Below are 15616 nucleotides of genomic sequence, written 5' to 3'. Positions count from 1 at the left end.
ACTTTCAAACCCGGCGGAACTTATCTGTGATGCTAGAAAGTGGGATAACGGTTACCTTTGGGGGGAGTAACGCGGAAGAGAATGTGTAGGGGGCTCGTAGAGTGGGGCAGAGTTCCCTTTCTTGATGTGGGTGCTGGTTACGCAGGTGGGTTCGACTGTGCGAATTCATCAAGCTGTGTTGGGAGGTTTTGCACTTTTCTGTTAGTATGTTCTATTTAACACAAAGTCCGATGCAGCGGAGGAAGGCAGGCCTACCTTTAGGCACCAGCGGTGTCACCTGCCACTTCCTCTCTGCGTGTTCCTAGGCCCTGCACCCTGCATGTGTTCTAGCACTTGCCACGCTGTCTTGTGGCTGTTGGCATCTGTGACTGTTTCCACTTCCAGACTGTGAAGGTCTGGAAGCAGAGTCCTCACTGGTCTGATTCATCAGGGGTGATTCATCACCCAGGGCTGGGGATGCAGTGTTTGGCATAGAATAGGTGCCCAATAGATGTTTGCAAGAATAAAGAAAGGAAAGTGTGTATGAGCAGGCAGGAAACAGTGACGCAGCGGGGGTTCCGGGATAGGCCTCTTGGTGAAAGCTGTGTTTGGAGCATGAGCAGGATGGAGTGGGCAGCCCACAGGACGGGACATGAAGAGGTGGGGCTTCTGGACGGAGACCTCCACGTGACTGTGGGCAGTGGGGGGGAGGGCTGTAAAAATAGGTTGGGGTCACATCATGAAGGACCCCGGATGACTGGCTCACAGCGTGGCCTTCCATTAGGATAACATTGGGAGTTCTTGAAGGGCTGTCAGCTGGAGAAAGACTTGAGCTTGAATGTCCAGAAGAGTAACGGTGCCATTAAGAGACAGAAAAAATTCAACTGAGCCACGACACTTGGGGAAGGTCGTGAGTTTAATTCTAGACCTGCACATATGAAGTGGAGATGGCCAGCAGATGATTGAAAGTGTCAGACATGGAGTTCTGTGTCCCACAAGATGACAGCCACCACGATGTCATGAGCATCTGCTATGTGCCAGGCTCTTTTACATAAATTATCACTAATCCTTGCAGCAATCCTGCAAGGTAGATTATATTATACATTTTATAAATGAAGAAACTGGGAATCAGGTTAAATGAGCTGCCAGAAGCCATGTAGCTGATGGATGAAGTCAGAGCTCTGAAGTCTCTGCTTTTCCCCCACACCATGCTGCCTCTCAGATCAGCTCGGAAGAAAAGTTCGAGAGAGTGTGTGTGGTCAACGGTGCCAAATGCTGCAGGCCAGGAAGGACTGGAGGAGAGCCCTCCAATTGTGGTGTGAAGGACACCTGAGTTATGTTGAATGCACTTTTCCAGTATTGCCGTGGAAACTGAAGCTGGGTTACATGTGGAGTGGGGCCACAGTGAATGCGGGAAGTGGAGGAAACAGGTATAGGCCGCTCTTCCAAGAAGTTTCCTGAAAGAACATGGATGGTTTAAGAGTGAGTGACTCCATCATATTTCTGGGAGGAGGAGAACTCATAACACGTCCCTGAGGGGTGCAGCAGAAGCCAGGTCCCAGAGGTGGTTGGAGGGTGTGTGGTGGGAAGGGCCGCCTTCACTCCGTGTTCTCGGAGGAGTCGCCCTGTGGCTCTGGGGTGGAGTGACTTCCGGTCGCATGGTGAGTGAGCAGTATGTCTTGTTGGAAGAACTGTTGACCGCCAAGTGCTCTGAGTAACCAGCAGGCTTTTCTCCCGAATGTGGGGAGGCTTGCTTGGTGTCGGGCTCTACCTCAGTACCAGAGAGTCAGACAGAGAGGGGCTCACCACTGAGGACGCAAGACCGAGGCATGGCAAGTGTGACGTGCATGCCGAGAGAAGCTGCCAGAACATTGGGGATTTGGAGGAGGGAACAGGTAACAGTGACCTGAAAACAACGCAGCCAGAAATTGGCCCATGTGGGGAAGGAGCCCACCCCCCTGATCATTGTGGGGAGCAGCCCTTTGCCTACTGAGCTGACTGCTCTGGGCCCAAAGGACTTTTGAAGATTGTTGAGTCCAGAAGTTCTTCCCCAGGTGACTAGCGCCACTTTTTGGTAATGGGACCGGCATAAAAATGGCCATTTTGTGTGTTCTCGACACTGCTGGAAGTGAGAACTGGAAGACTGTACTGCCTAGAGATTTAGGACGGCCTTTCTTAGCAAGAATGGGCTTTTTATACCTGTGCTGGTGGCACCGGGTCCTCTGATGAGGAAACAAAGAAACTGAGAACCATTGATCCACTCCAATTATTTTCACAGATAAGAAAAGGGCCCCAAGGCAACAGAGTGGTTTGAGAATCACTTGCTCTGGCTGTAAGCACTGGGTTTTTAGATCTAGAGGAACCTGGTTTGAATTACAACTTCACCACCTACTGGCTTTATAGGCGTGATCAAGTCACTTAAGCCCTTGAGCCTTGGGAGTCTTCATCTTTACAATGGGGACAGTAGTAATTACATTTTTCAAGTTAATAAAGATGTGACAGAGAAGCTAGTCCATTGTAATATATCATACTATAAGTGGTACCTGCCATTACTGTTGACCAGCCGGATCTAATAATATAACTGCCATTGTTCCCATCACTCCCCAGAGGTCCTGTAGGTAATTAGTAGTACACCCAGCTAGTAGTGGTAGCAGTAGGACTCGGCTTCCTTGCAACACTGTCCGTTAGTCTTACGGTTTTCCACCATAGGGTGAGAGGAGGGGTTAATCACAGGCTCTGGAGATAGATGCTGTTACCACTTGGGTTCTGCCATCACCACCATCATCACCTGGGCCGTCACCCCCGTCACTATCACCGTGTCCTCTGCCTCGGCCACTGCCACCTCCATACCACTGCCGCGTCATCCCACACTTCCCTGCGCCTACTCTGTGTATTGCTGAAGGTCTGTTTCTTTACCTCGCGGTCTCATCTTCGCAGAAATTCTCGCTGTTACCTCACGGTAACCTCTGAGATGAGGAGGGAGCAGAGACTGCCCCCTCTGTTGTGCATGCGGAGAGGCCGTGGCTTTCCTGGGCCCTGTGGCCAGCTTCCCTGGGAAAGATGTCTGCGCCAGGGGCCCTGCAGAATGGGCTGCACAGCTCCTTTGCTATGTACAGTGTCTAAGTTGTGTCACGTAGGTTGGGTGGGGGCGTGGGGGGGGGGGTAGTGTTTATCACAGGTGAAAATGAGGAAGCTCAGAGAGGTTACGGGATGGCACCAGGTTTCACAGCCATTCAGCTCTGGGTTCAAGATTTAGACAGGTCTTCCTGAATCCACATTTGTGAAACAGGAGTAGTACTTATCTTGCAGGGTAGTTTTCAGAATCACATGAATTGATAGAGTATTGCCAACAAACTCTCTTTCCGTCTCTGCAGCTGGTTTTCTCGGTGCTCCGTAGCTAACACTTGCTGAGTGTTCCATGTGCCGGGCACTGGCCAGACACCTCACCTGAACGGCCTCCTCTGACCTGCCCAGTGAGCTGAGTGATAGAATGACAACCGATCTCGTTTGAATCCTTGCTGTCAGAGTGCCAGGCGTGTCCCAAGTGTGTCACACGTTCTAATTCATCACATCCGCGAGACAGTCCCAGAAGGCAGGAGCTGTTAGCATCCCCATTCTATGGGTAAAGACATAGGCTTTGAAGTTGGCAGCAGCTGTCACGTGAATGGTTTGGGGTCATGGCAGTCAGTCCACCGTCCGTGGGCCCAGGCAGGCTAAAGCAGGGATCCGTTGTTCATCAATCAGCTGAGTACTGTTTGAATCTGTATTAAAATGATCCACCGTGGAATTTTCACTAAAGCAGAACAGTAGACTAACAACAGTACAGTGAACCTCTCTGTTCCTGGCCCCCGAACTTAACAATTTGGCCACATTTGCTCATATTTATTCCTTTTTTCTTTTTTTCTTTGCTTTGAAGCAAATCCTGGTGACCACGGTATTTCCCTCTACAGACTTCAATACGTGTCTTTGAAAAATATGGACGTTTTCTCATATAACTATAGTATTGTCGTCTTGCCTCAGAGAATTAACATTGATTTCCCTGATCTCCTCAAAAATACCTTTTCCCAGAGTTTTTGTTCGTGTTTGTTGCTAGTGTAAGTCAGGATCTGCTAGAGTTATACCGCACTAGAATTGGTTCTTAGGCTTTTAAGTCTTTTGTCACCCAGAATAGACACTACCCCCTTTTTTATGCCAGCGACTTGTTGCAAACACTCCTTAGGTTTGTATTCCCCTCTTTCTCCTTCATGGTGTTGAACTTGGCCCAGAGAGGGGAAGAGCCAACTGTGTACCTCGGTAAGAGGGGTGAAGTGATCATGTGGGAAGAAGGGCTAACCTCAGTGGTTAAGTCGCTGTTCACGGCTGTGGATTTATGTCACTCCCTCCATTACTGTTGCTAGGGTCCTTTTAAGCTTGGGCTCAATCAGTATCTCCTCTTGAAGTGGTTTCTGCACCGTTCCTGGCAGCAGTTGCATTAACATGCCGCACTTCCTGTGCCGTGGTTATTGTCTGTTGGTTTTCCCCCCGGTGCATTTAGTCTCCTAAATAGGTCCTTACGGCTTGAAGAGCCAGAAGTGCCTGTCCATCACGTATGCAGGTTACCACCTATCCCTGCTGGAAAAGACCCAGTTAAACAAATAATTTTAATGAAATAGGCACTCCATGGCCTCTCCTTTCCCTTTCCTTCTCGGCTCTTCCCTTACCAGCTTCGATCAGCTCGATTTGACTGGGTGAATGAATTCCTTTGGGCCCTCCTTCGGCCCTTGGCCATGGTGGTGGTGGGATACTGCAAATAGAATCCGAGATTGCCCTTTGGTCTCTCCCTGCTGGTGCTCTGCCCTCCCACTGCCCTGGTGACCAAGCCCTATCCTGGTTACTGAACTCATAGCTCCTGTTTTTTTGTCCTTCCACCACAATGGCAGCCCCTGGCTAATCTCTCTCTTGAACTGAAACCGTCACCTCCCCACTGGTATCCTTTTTACCAGACCCTTACCTATGATCTGGTATCTCCTTGTTGCAGGAAGACCGTTTCTAAAGCCTGTCAACAACTCCCTGGTGCATTCAGGAGAAAGCTGGGATTCCTCAGCCTGGCCTGTAGGGCTCTGTGATCTGGGACTTGGCTGTGTGTGCACCTGGCATGCTCTCTGGCCACATGGCCTCTCTCCTGACATTAGGATCACCCTAGAGGCCTTCTGTGACCCCTTCCCTCTGCTCCTTCTGTGCAGGGCTACCACCTGAGCTAACTTACTATTTTGTCCCCAGAGCAAGCTCAGTGCCTGATGGACATAGATGCATGACATAGTGGCTCAGCAGTCAGGAGAGGTGACAGCCCAGAGCGGTCAGCAGTGCTTTGGGCTTTGGTACATAGAAGTAGGTGGCTGTGGTTGTCAGAGTGTAACTGCTTGTTGCTTGGTGCCAGCGGGGGAGCCAGAACCTCTCTGTTACAAAAACTCTGCCTTGGTGCATTGCATCATGGGAATGACCCAGTCATCTTCTCAGAGCTTATCGGGCTGTGGGGCAGCATTGCCTTTTAAAAAAATGCTTATACTTATTTCTTGAGTAGCACCTGTCCATAGTAGAGAAACCAAAAATTTCAGAAGAGCCCAAAGAATAAAACTAAATTTGCCACATCAGCACCCTGCCCACCTAGAGAGGTAATCGTTAGCATCTTGGTGGACACTGCCGGAAGTTGTTTCTCTTACGGTGACATTGGTCGTGTTATAATACAGTTGACCCTTGAACCATACGGGTTTGACCTGCACGTGTTCACGTCATACACAGATTTTTTTACTGTATAGTACTGTAAATGTATTTTCCTTATGATTTTCTTAATATTTTCTTTTATTCTTACAATAAAGTAAGAATACGATAGATAATGCCTAGAATGTATAAAATATGTGTTAATCGACTGTGTTATCAGTAAGGCTTCTGGCCAACAGTAGGCTATTAGTAGTTAAGTGTTTGGGTAGTCACAAATTATATGTGGATTTTCACACATATGTGGAGAAAGGGTTGGGGGGGGGGTGCATCACTACCCTTAACCCCTGCGTGGTTCAGGGATCAGCTATATTTGCAAAAATGGGAACATAACCGTAATGCTGTTTAGTAACCATTTTAAAACTCAATCTGTTAGGAACCATTTTCCAACATCAAATCTGTTTCTACACTTAATTAGTTGTGTACTCCTCCTTCTTATGAATGCACCATAATCTACTCTTTCCTATCACTGCATTGCTGTATCGCCTTAGGCTAACCAAAGGCGGATGGTGTTCTTTGACCATCTTTATAGCTGCCTGAAGTCCGTTATTTTCTTTGGAAAAATATTTATATTTAGAATTGCAGATCCTGGGCCGTAGACTGTGTCCATCCCTCAGGCTTGGGGTTACGCCTTGCCAGATTGCCATGCAACGGAGATCGTAACAGTTCACGCTTCCTTCAGCAGCACATGATGGCGCCAGCCTCCCGGCCTTTCAACAACATTGGCCGTTTTCCTTTTGCTTTTTAAAATTAATTACAAATGTAATGCTTGTTTGCCAGAAGTTCAAGCATAATGAAAGCATGCAAAGTGTGGCCCCAACTCACCAGGAAGAACACTGGTCGGTGTGCTTGCAGCCACCCCCTGCCCAGGCAACTGTCAACCTTGTGTGTATGAAGAACCCAGACATGGATTGTTTTTACAGTTGGTGTCATAGTTTATTCTTCGCTAACTTGCTTCTTGCACCTAGCAGTAAATCTTAGACAATGTTGCACGTCACTTCCCTTAGTCCCCCCAGATCAGCTTGTTCCTTTAATGACAGCATTAGGGGATTGGCATTATTTATTTAACCGTTTTCCTGTTGGGTGGACATTTAGGGTTATTTTCAGCCTTTCACAATTAATTTTAATGAAGACATCTAAATTTATCTACAGAAATATATACTGACGAAATGGTCTGAGAATTTCCCTAACCCTAACCCTAACCCAACCGTAACCCTGTGAGGTGGTAAACTTAAAAGCTCTCCCTTCCCCATTTCAGTAGCTTTTAAGTGTGTTCATTTGATGGGCAAAAATTGGCCTTTTGAATGTGTACTTTTTTAACCACTAATTAAATGATCATGTTCGTTGGTTTATGAAAGCCTGTTTCTGCACTGTAATCACTGTCGATTCCCCAGCCAAAGGGCTCTTACCTGATGCAGGATGTTTTCCCGTCGTCTCCTCAGCTGACGATTAGTTAGCCTGGGACTGGTCACCGCAGGTTGGAAAAGCGTAGGATTGGGGTTCACCCCTGGGTCTGACTCCTTACCTCAGCTCTTGCCAACTGTGTGACCGGAGGCAAATTGGTTCACTTTTATGAGTCTGAGTTCCTCATCCTCCCGGGACTGGTAACCACAGCCTGTTGGATTGTGGCAAAGGACTGAATGGGACAACCCTTGAATGTGCCTGTCACGGCATGTGCGGGTGTTCGCCGGGCTCCCTCCTGCTCAGATGGTCCGTGCCGTTCATGGACAGTTGTGGTTGTGCGTTATTCTGGAGTCTGCTCAGGTGTCCTGGGCGTACTGAGACCACGAGCCGGAGTAACAGCTGTCATAGAGCTGGCTGGGACCAGCCTGTGCGGTGTGCCAGAGAGGTGAGGACCAGCCTCCCCCTGTTTCCCTCCCCAGTGAAACTGTCACCCTGGTTCTCTCAGGCTTTCCTCCCAGGGGGCAGTCTAGTGGTTCTCCTTTTGGTAGGTTTTAGCTTGTCCCTGTCTCTGCGGGTCCTGGAACTGGAGCCAGAGTGCGAAGGTGATAGGGATGGGGTGGGATGGAGCTGTGCCATTTTGCCCCCACAACCCCCCTGAGGGGACATTCCCCCTGGTGGTACTGCCTGGGCTGCCTTTGGCCGTCTCACTTGAGTTCAGCTCCACTGGGCTTTGTGTGTGCTGCCAGGAAGCCACACTACCTTGTTCTGCATGCAAATGGCCAGTGGTTTGGGACCCAGGAACAGGACCTTAACCCCTGTCCCTGTTAATTTTCATCTAATTGGAGCGGACAGGGCCATTTTTAGCTTTTGAGATGTGTATGTATCCTGTTACCCGTACAACATACTGGGTCACCTCTGAACTTCATGTCATCAGCAGATTTGATCAATACACTGCCACTCCTTCCTTTAGTCATGGATAATGATGCTGAGTTGGAAGGAAGATGCCACACTCTATGGTCAACCATCTGTCCTCACTCTCCAGACTTTGCAGAATGGGAGTGCTACTCCAGGTCCCTTCTGCTGTTGGGTCCTCCCATGGGTGCAGCATGGGACAGAATCTCACTGACTCTGCGCAGTGTCCCAGTCACTGTAGGCAGTGTCCCCATCACTCTGGGCGGTGTCCCCATCACTCTGGGTGGTGTCCCATCACTCTAGGCAGTGTCCCCATCACTCTGGGTGGTACCCCTATCACTGTAGGCGGTGTCCCCATCATTCTGTGTGGTGTCCCCATCACTCTGGGCTGTGTCCCCTTCACTCTGGGTGGTGTCCCCATCACTGTAGGTGGTGTCCCCATCACTCTGGGTGGTGTCCCATCACTCTGGGCGGTGTCCCCATCACTCTGGGTGGTACCCCCATCACTCTAGGCGGTGTCCCCATCACTCTGAGTGGTGTCCCCATCAGTGTAGGCAGTGTCCCCGTCACTCTGGGTGGTGCCCCCATCACTCTAGGTGGTGTCCCCATTACTCTGGGTGGTGTCCCTATCAGTGTAGGCGGTATCCCCATCACTCTGGGCGGTGTCCTCATCACTGTAGGTGGTATCCCCATCACTCTGGGCGGTGTCCCCATCACTCTGGGTGGTGTCCCCATCACTGTAGGCAGTGTCCCCATCACTCTGGGCGGTGTCCCCATCACTCTGGGTGGTGTCCCCATCACTGTAGGCAGTATCCCCATCACTCTGGGCAGTGTCCCCATCACTCTGGGTAGTGTCCCATCACTCTAGGTAGTGTCCCCATCACTCTGGGTGGTACCCCCATCACTGTAGGCAGTGTCCCCATCATTCTGTGTAGTGTCCCCATCACTCTGGGCGGTGTCCCCATCACTCTGGGTGGTGTCCCCATCACTGTAGGTGGTGTCCCCATCACTCTGGGTGGTGTCCCCATCACTGTAGGCAGTGTCCCCATCACTCTGGGTGGTGTCCCCATCACTCTGGGTGGTGTCCCCATCACTGTAGGTGATGTCCCCATCACTCTGGGTGGTGTCCCCATCACTGTAGGTGATGTCCCCATCACTCTGGGTGGTGTCCCCATCACTGTAGGCAGTGTCCCCATCACTCTGGGCGGTGTCCCCATCACTGTAGGTGGTGTCCCCATCACTCTGGGCAGTGTCCCCATCACTTTAGGTGGTGTCCCCATCACTGTTTGCGGTGTCCCTATCACTCTGGGCGGTGTCCCCATAACTCTAGGCAGTGTCTTCATCATTCTAGGTGGTGCCCCCCATGACTTTATGACAAGAGCGTGGAAGTGTGTCTGGATGGCTTATTTCCCACCAGCCTCGGCTTCCTTCTGGAGTCTGCCACTTCCATTTCTGAGTACTTAGACTATAGAATTCTCTCAGGGATCTGTGTCTGGCTGACCAATCTGTAGTTTTCAAAAATCCACCTTTTCTCCTCTTTGCTAAATTGGACATTGTCTCGTCTTGGGCATCTTCTCATTTTCTCTGAGTTCTTGAGATTGCCAGCAACGAGCATGTCTCTTCTGTAAGTTAATTCAGAGCTGAGATGTGATTCATCTGGATCAGGAGATTTGAATTCATTTAGTGTGACTGGATGTTCTCTCACAATCTCTTCCCCGTCTTGCGTTTCAATTCCCTCATATCAGTGTTTGATTCACCCTTTTCAGCCTGAAGATTGTTCTCCTTGATAGAAAATGGGAGTTTATAGTTCTTTCTCTCCGTCATCTGTTAACTGAACACCTTTCACCCCAATATGGGCCTATCCCTTCTTGTTCCTATCGCTCCTGATCCAATTTTAAAAGCCCCTTTTTTGTCCTTAGCATTTTCCAAACGGCTCAGCTTGCCTGGGCCTCAGCTTTCCTGACCTCGTTCTTACAGGCTGGGCCGTTCCTTAGTTATTCCCCATGGGCTCTGCACCCTCCCTGCCCTGCTAGATGTGGTGACCCCACAGGTCACAGGCTCTCAAGGCTCCCATGCCGAGATGCACATGGCAGAAAGCCCCTCTGCCCCCAGCCAGGCACTGCCCTCCCTCCCAGGAGATCTGACATGCCCCTTGGAGCAGCGAGCAAGGGACGTGTCTTGATCTTTAGGTGCACTGGCCTGAGGACAGCTGTCAATCCCTTTCCCCTTTATTGAGATCATTCATGGTTGTGTTTCTCAGAAATGAGTTTTTAAAGACTCCGATCCCTCTTTAGCCTCCTCTCTTTATAGACCAGTGGTTTGTGACAGGGGTGATTTTGTCCTCCAGAGGACATTTGGTGATGTCTAGACATATTGCCTGTCAGGACTGGGGGAAGGTGCTATTGGCATTAGTGGGGAGATGGCTGGGATGCTGCTAACCACCGTGCAGTGCCTGGGACGGCCCCATGACAAGCGATCACCTGGCACCAACACACTGACAGTGCTGTGGTGGGAGACCCCGTTGTAGAGGAACTTTGTAGGCCTCAGTGTTACCCAGGATGACAATTACAGATTTCCCCTGGGGAGTCCTGGACCAGGCGGGGCTGCCTCGCCCAGGTGGGGCCCACAGCTTCAGCACATTAAGGAGCACACATAGGTGATTCTTAGACCTCCATTTGAGAAGCACTGTTTTAGGGTTTTGGGTAAGAGCCAGAAATTCATTAGAATCTTTCTTCCTGGTGGGAGGGCCCCAGGTGCTCCCATGTTTAGACCCTCCCCTTTTCGAGCCATTAGGAACTCTGAGATCACACAGTGCCTTCTCTCTGGGGGCTAGACTTAGGTCCGGCACCTTGTTTCTTTGGAGAGCCCAGGTTTTCATCCCTGTCTTCTAAAACCTAGGGACCAAGTGAGACACCCTCAAGCGGATAACAACCACAGATGCTGCCCCATCACCACTGACTCTTTCCCTGGGCGGTGACCCGCTTCAGGAGGGGTGCTACTAATCTCCCACTCGGTCCTCAGCTCGGTCCTTCCCTCCTTCATTCTAAAGTTGTATTTGTTTGGACGGGGGCTGCTCTCCCTCTCCCTTCTGGGCAGGAGTGACAGAAGTCTCTAATCCTGGGGCTGTTCTTCTTGCTTACTGGGACACAGCTGGTTGTAAACAGCCATGGCCATATGAGCCCCTCTGTGTACCTCCACTGGCTGGTTCCCCACACAGGGAACATTGTGGGTTGCAAAGCTTTTCAGGCTGCGGCGTGTTTAGGCTGTCAGAGACTGCTACCCGAGCCCCATCATCTCCTCTGGATGAGAAACCGTGCTGGAGCTGGTACACGGCCACAGGCCTGCTTGCTCTCCCCGTGTCGCCTGAACAAGACCTGGTGATTGCTCAAGTGCGTTAAGTACAAGGTTTGTCTTTTTCCCTTTCTCTCCCTGCCTTGCTGCATCTGTTCTTTCTTTCGAGTCCATTTTTCACTGCATGCCTCACCGATATCTTCGGTGGTGTTGGCAGAGTGAGTGCTGAGGAGGGAAGACTTCATTGTCTGAGGTCGGAGGGACCTCGCGCGTACTCGCCTCCTGTCCTGCCTGGTGCTATTGATTCGGGGTGTGAGATGGCAGTTCGGCCGAGCGCTGGTTCAGGTTGGTCAGCCAGAGGAACCTAATCCGCAGGGCTGGGGCTGGCTGGCGCACGGCGATAAGACCCTGGTTCTCCATGCCGCTTTGCTGGCTCTGTGGTCCCTGGCAGCCATCACCGCCCAGCGGGTGGGATGGCTTCTCCCAGAGGACTGTGGCCTTGCCACCAGCTATACCGGCTTTTAGGTGCCATCTGTAGCTCTTCGTTGAGTGCATAGGAACCAGGCCCTTCACCTGAGGCTTTATGGAGTGGACGCCGTCATTCCCACTGGACAGGTGAGGATTCAGGGCCTCAGGGACTATAAGCAGTCTGTACAGTGCTGCACAACCTCATAAATGGTGGAGGTGGGATTTACACTGAGGGCTGGCTCATTCTGGAATCTTTAGTCCGGCCTCCACTGTTCAGGCTGGGATTTGTTTAACTTTTTGAAGGGCGAAAAGATATGGTTTCAGAAATGGAAATGGCCGTAGCCCGGCAGAAGCAACCAGGTCGCCGTGCCTGTTCTGCAGACCGTCCTCTCTACCACGTCCTGCACTTGGGAAGGGCTTGTCCGGGAGCTCGCCGCTGTCCTGGCCCGTCCCTCACAAGGCAGCCTGTGGAATGCAGCTCTCTGGTTTGCTGATGACCTGTGGTGATTATCTGCAGCTTTGTTCCCATCCTCAGGGTCAGTGAGCGTGCTCGTTGTCTTGCTGTACCTTCGAGAAGCCTTAGGAACAGAAGTGGGTCATGGATTTGGCAGGGAAAACTTCACAGAGTCAAAGGTCAGAGAGCTCGTGCAGGGTGCCAGCAGTACAGGACGGGCCAGGCGTGCGTGCCGGGAGCTGCACAAGGCCACCTGTGACCACACTTCCACATCAAGGGCTTCCCACCCCCTCAGAGTGCATATCTCTACACAAACCTCCTGCTTCGCCTGGATGTGCACGGTGAGCCACCTGCCCCCTGTGCTGGGAAATGTGAGGGCTGCTGGGCTCTTTATTCTCCCTGACTCTGTATTTCCCGCATTTAGTCCATTCCTGTGCTTCCTAAATAGTTAAAAATTGTCCTCTGCATCCCCAATGCCCCGTCATCTCTTACCTGCGAAAGCAGTCACCCCGGAAGTTCTCCTTGCCTTTAGTGGCAGTCTCCATAGTCTAGACTTCTTATTGCCACAAATTGACCCTACTAATCCCCTGCTCAAGATGTGGTCCTAACCATCCTTACAGACTGACCATCATGGTCCTGGGCACTCAGCCCTGAGCTGCCCTCTGCTCACAGCTCCCGCAGCCCCACCTCTTCCTCTCCCACCTGCAGCACTGGCCTGCAGGAGCTTTGGGCTACACCCGGTGCTTCTTCTTGGTTCTTGTCTGCAATGTGCTTCCCCCACTATCATCAGTATTCATCTCATCAGTTCTTCCATCCCCTGAAGGCAGCTCAACCATTTCCTGCTCCAGGAAGCCTCTCTGGATCCTCTTGGCAGAGCTATGTGTTTCCCAGCTTCTGTGCTGGCCACCACATCCCGGCATTGCCTTATCTCTTGCCCTCGTTTGAGCTCCCGGTCAGGAAGTGATTCTTATTCCCACATCACGACACCCATATCCAGAATCCAGAGCAGGCAAAAAGGGGGAGGAGAGGGGTACTTTGTAGAACAGTCCCTCCCACCCCAGCACTGGTCCTGGAGGAACCTGACGGCCCTTCCCCACAAGGGAGCCGGCCCTTCCGAGGGAAGGGCTTCTGGCCTGCTCATCATTGGCAACTCAGCTCTTCACTTGACACCTGCACCTGCGGCCTCAACACCTGTGGGGGAAGGTGCAGGCGCACGGCTCCTGCCGCATCTGAAAGTGACATCAGACCCTCCCCTTGGACACTGAGAACCCCAGTGATGACTCAGGGAAAGCATTCCAGTTTTTATAGGATTTAGAACCTCCAGGGCTTGTAGGTGAGGGCTCTTGATGGCATCACGCCTTGTGCAGTTTTAAATGAACCAAAATCAGTTTAGAGGTGTTTCAGTTGTTCTTAGAAGCCTAAAGTCCTGGAGTTGGAACTCAAGCACAGGGCGGTTATGTTATTTACCCATGTTAAACAGCTCATGAAAGGTCTTCGAAAAACAGCATTTCATATTTTGCTTGAATTCACGCACTGTCTCACCACAATAATTTCACCACGCAAACCTGTAGGATTCTGCGCTTTCTGCTCTTCTCCCGGGAGGAATATAGGTCGTTTCATTGTCTCCTGTTACAATGGTCAGACTCGGCACATATTTTGGATACGCTAGTAGCATCTGAGGAGAATGCCAGCTAGGGGCAGAATAAATAGAACATGTCGTAGAATCTGCTAGTTCACTCCCAGTTGTTGGTTCTTAGCTGGTGACGTTGCCTAACCCAGACTGATGGTACTTGCAGGATAACCTACTCTGTGTCAGTCACTGTGTGGGCGCTTGGAAGGGTTAGGCCATGCAGCCTGCTCCTTTGTAGATGCTCAGTAAACGTTTGCGGTGTGCCTCCCGAGCAAATGAAAGAGAGCTCCCAGCCACCTCTGAGGGAAACCTGCTTTCTCATCAAGTTTTCACCAACCCCAGGATCCGGAAGCACACATAACTGCCATTGTGAGTGGGAGGCACCTGGAAAGGGGCCTGGTGGGTTCAAGTGATACAGAAGCCACAGCAGAGGTATCTGGGAGTAGAGTTAGTGTGAAGGCTTCTGAGTCTAGTTAGAAGAAACTGAGCTCAATTGCCAAGACCCGGGATGTTTGCCCGTACGTGGGAACTGTGTATGAGGTAACAGATTAGTCTGCCAGAGCTGTGACAGTGTTGTGTTGTCATTTCTGGTATTTGTATTTTGTGACATTTAAAAAAGTGTGGTGAAGTATAATTGTTAACATGTTGTGTTTTGTCAGCAGTGTTTTATTGAAAATATCGTGCTTCCCTCATGAATATGTGATCTTAAAAATGTAGGCAGCTCCTTTAAATGTGGTATTAATTATGTCCTGTGACCACGTCCCCCCTAGTGTACTGGAATATGCATTGGAAACTGGGATTCGCTTCACAGGAATTCATTTTATAGCAAACCCTGACAGAATACGTTTATTCCATTAAGGTAACACCCCTGTTTTCTTTTAGATCGACTCCAATATGTTCGTGATTGAAGGGAGAGTAAGGATTATGAGGAAAGCTGCATCAGTAGAATTTAAAGAAGGAAAGCAGACCCACGACTCAACAAACGAAGGAATGTGAAGGGTACATGGAGTCAGGGAGGCATCCGAAGGGCTTCTTATAGGAGGGGCATCCACGTGATGAAGATTTTAAGTCGCTGGGCTAGAACAGTCAACTGCTGACTGGGATTCTGAGGCCAAAATCAAGCCTCTGCTTAAATAAGAAAAAGAGGTAGAAATGTATGAATTTCCTTAGTTTTCTTTAAAAAAATTTTTTTTGAAGTTTGTTTTGAAAGAGATAGTGAAAGCACGAGTGGGGGAAGAACAGACAGAGAGGGAGAGAGAGAATCCCAAGCAGGCTCCATACTTGCTGTCAGTGCAGAGCTCGATGTAGGGCTCAAACTCACGAACCATGAGATCATGCATGACCTGAGCAGAAACCAAGAGTCAGACGCTGAACTGACTGAGCCCCCCCAGGTGCCCCTGAATCTCCTTAGTTTTCAAAAAGAAACTCCGGAAGGGTAAATCAGAAACTAATGAGATCGTTACCCATAGCGGGTGAATGGAAATGGGCCAGGAAGACGGAAGGGGATGTGACGTCTCCGAATGTGCCTTTTATGTATAGTCGACTTGTGAACCATAGTAGTGTGTTGCTTCTTTGACAATTGCATAAACAAAGATGGAGTGAAAAATTAATAACGACAGAAATAAATGAACCTGGCTGTCTATCAGGTAGATGCCACTCCACACAGAGGAACAGTGTTAATTTGAGGGGACTTGTAGTGTGGACAAGATAGCTAGACTCATTTC

At 50.2% G+C, this 15616-nt stretch overlaps 1 protein-coding gene across 2 annotated transcripts in view; it reads left to right on the top strand.

The window, feature by feature from the left end:
- Positions 1-15616, top strand: part of CHCHD6 (coiled-coil-helix-coiled-coil-helix domain containing 6) — a 250617-nt gene that overhangs the window by 139268 nt on the left and 95733 nt on the right. The window contains exon 6 of one of the 2 annotated variants that reach the window (XM_060631947.3): positions 14775-14997. The exons of the other annotated variant lie outside the window; for it this stretch is intronic. Coding sequence (XP_060487930.1) covers positions 14775-14888 — 114 coding nt within the window. The 3' untranslated portion in view covers positions 14889-14997. Of the gene's footprint in view, positions 1-14774; positions 14998-15616 lie in introns of those variants that run through there. 2 annotated transcript variants of the gene reach the window in all.

The sequence above is a fragment of the Panthera onca genome, chromosome A2 (assembly GCF_046562875.1).
Source record: "Panthera onca isolate mPanOnc1 chromosome A2, mPanOnc1 haplotype 2, whole genome shotgun sequence".
NCBI lineage: Eukaryota > Metazoa > Chordata > Mammalia > Carnivora > Felidae > Panthera > Panthera onca.
Note: the sequence above shows the minus strand (reverse complement) of the source record. Positions and strands in the feature narration are given on the sequence as shown.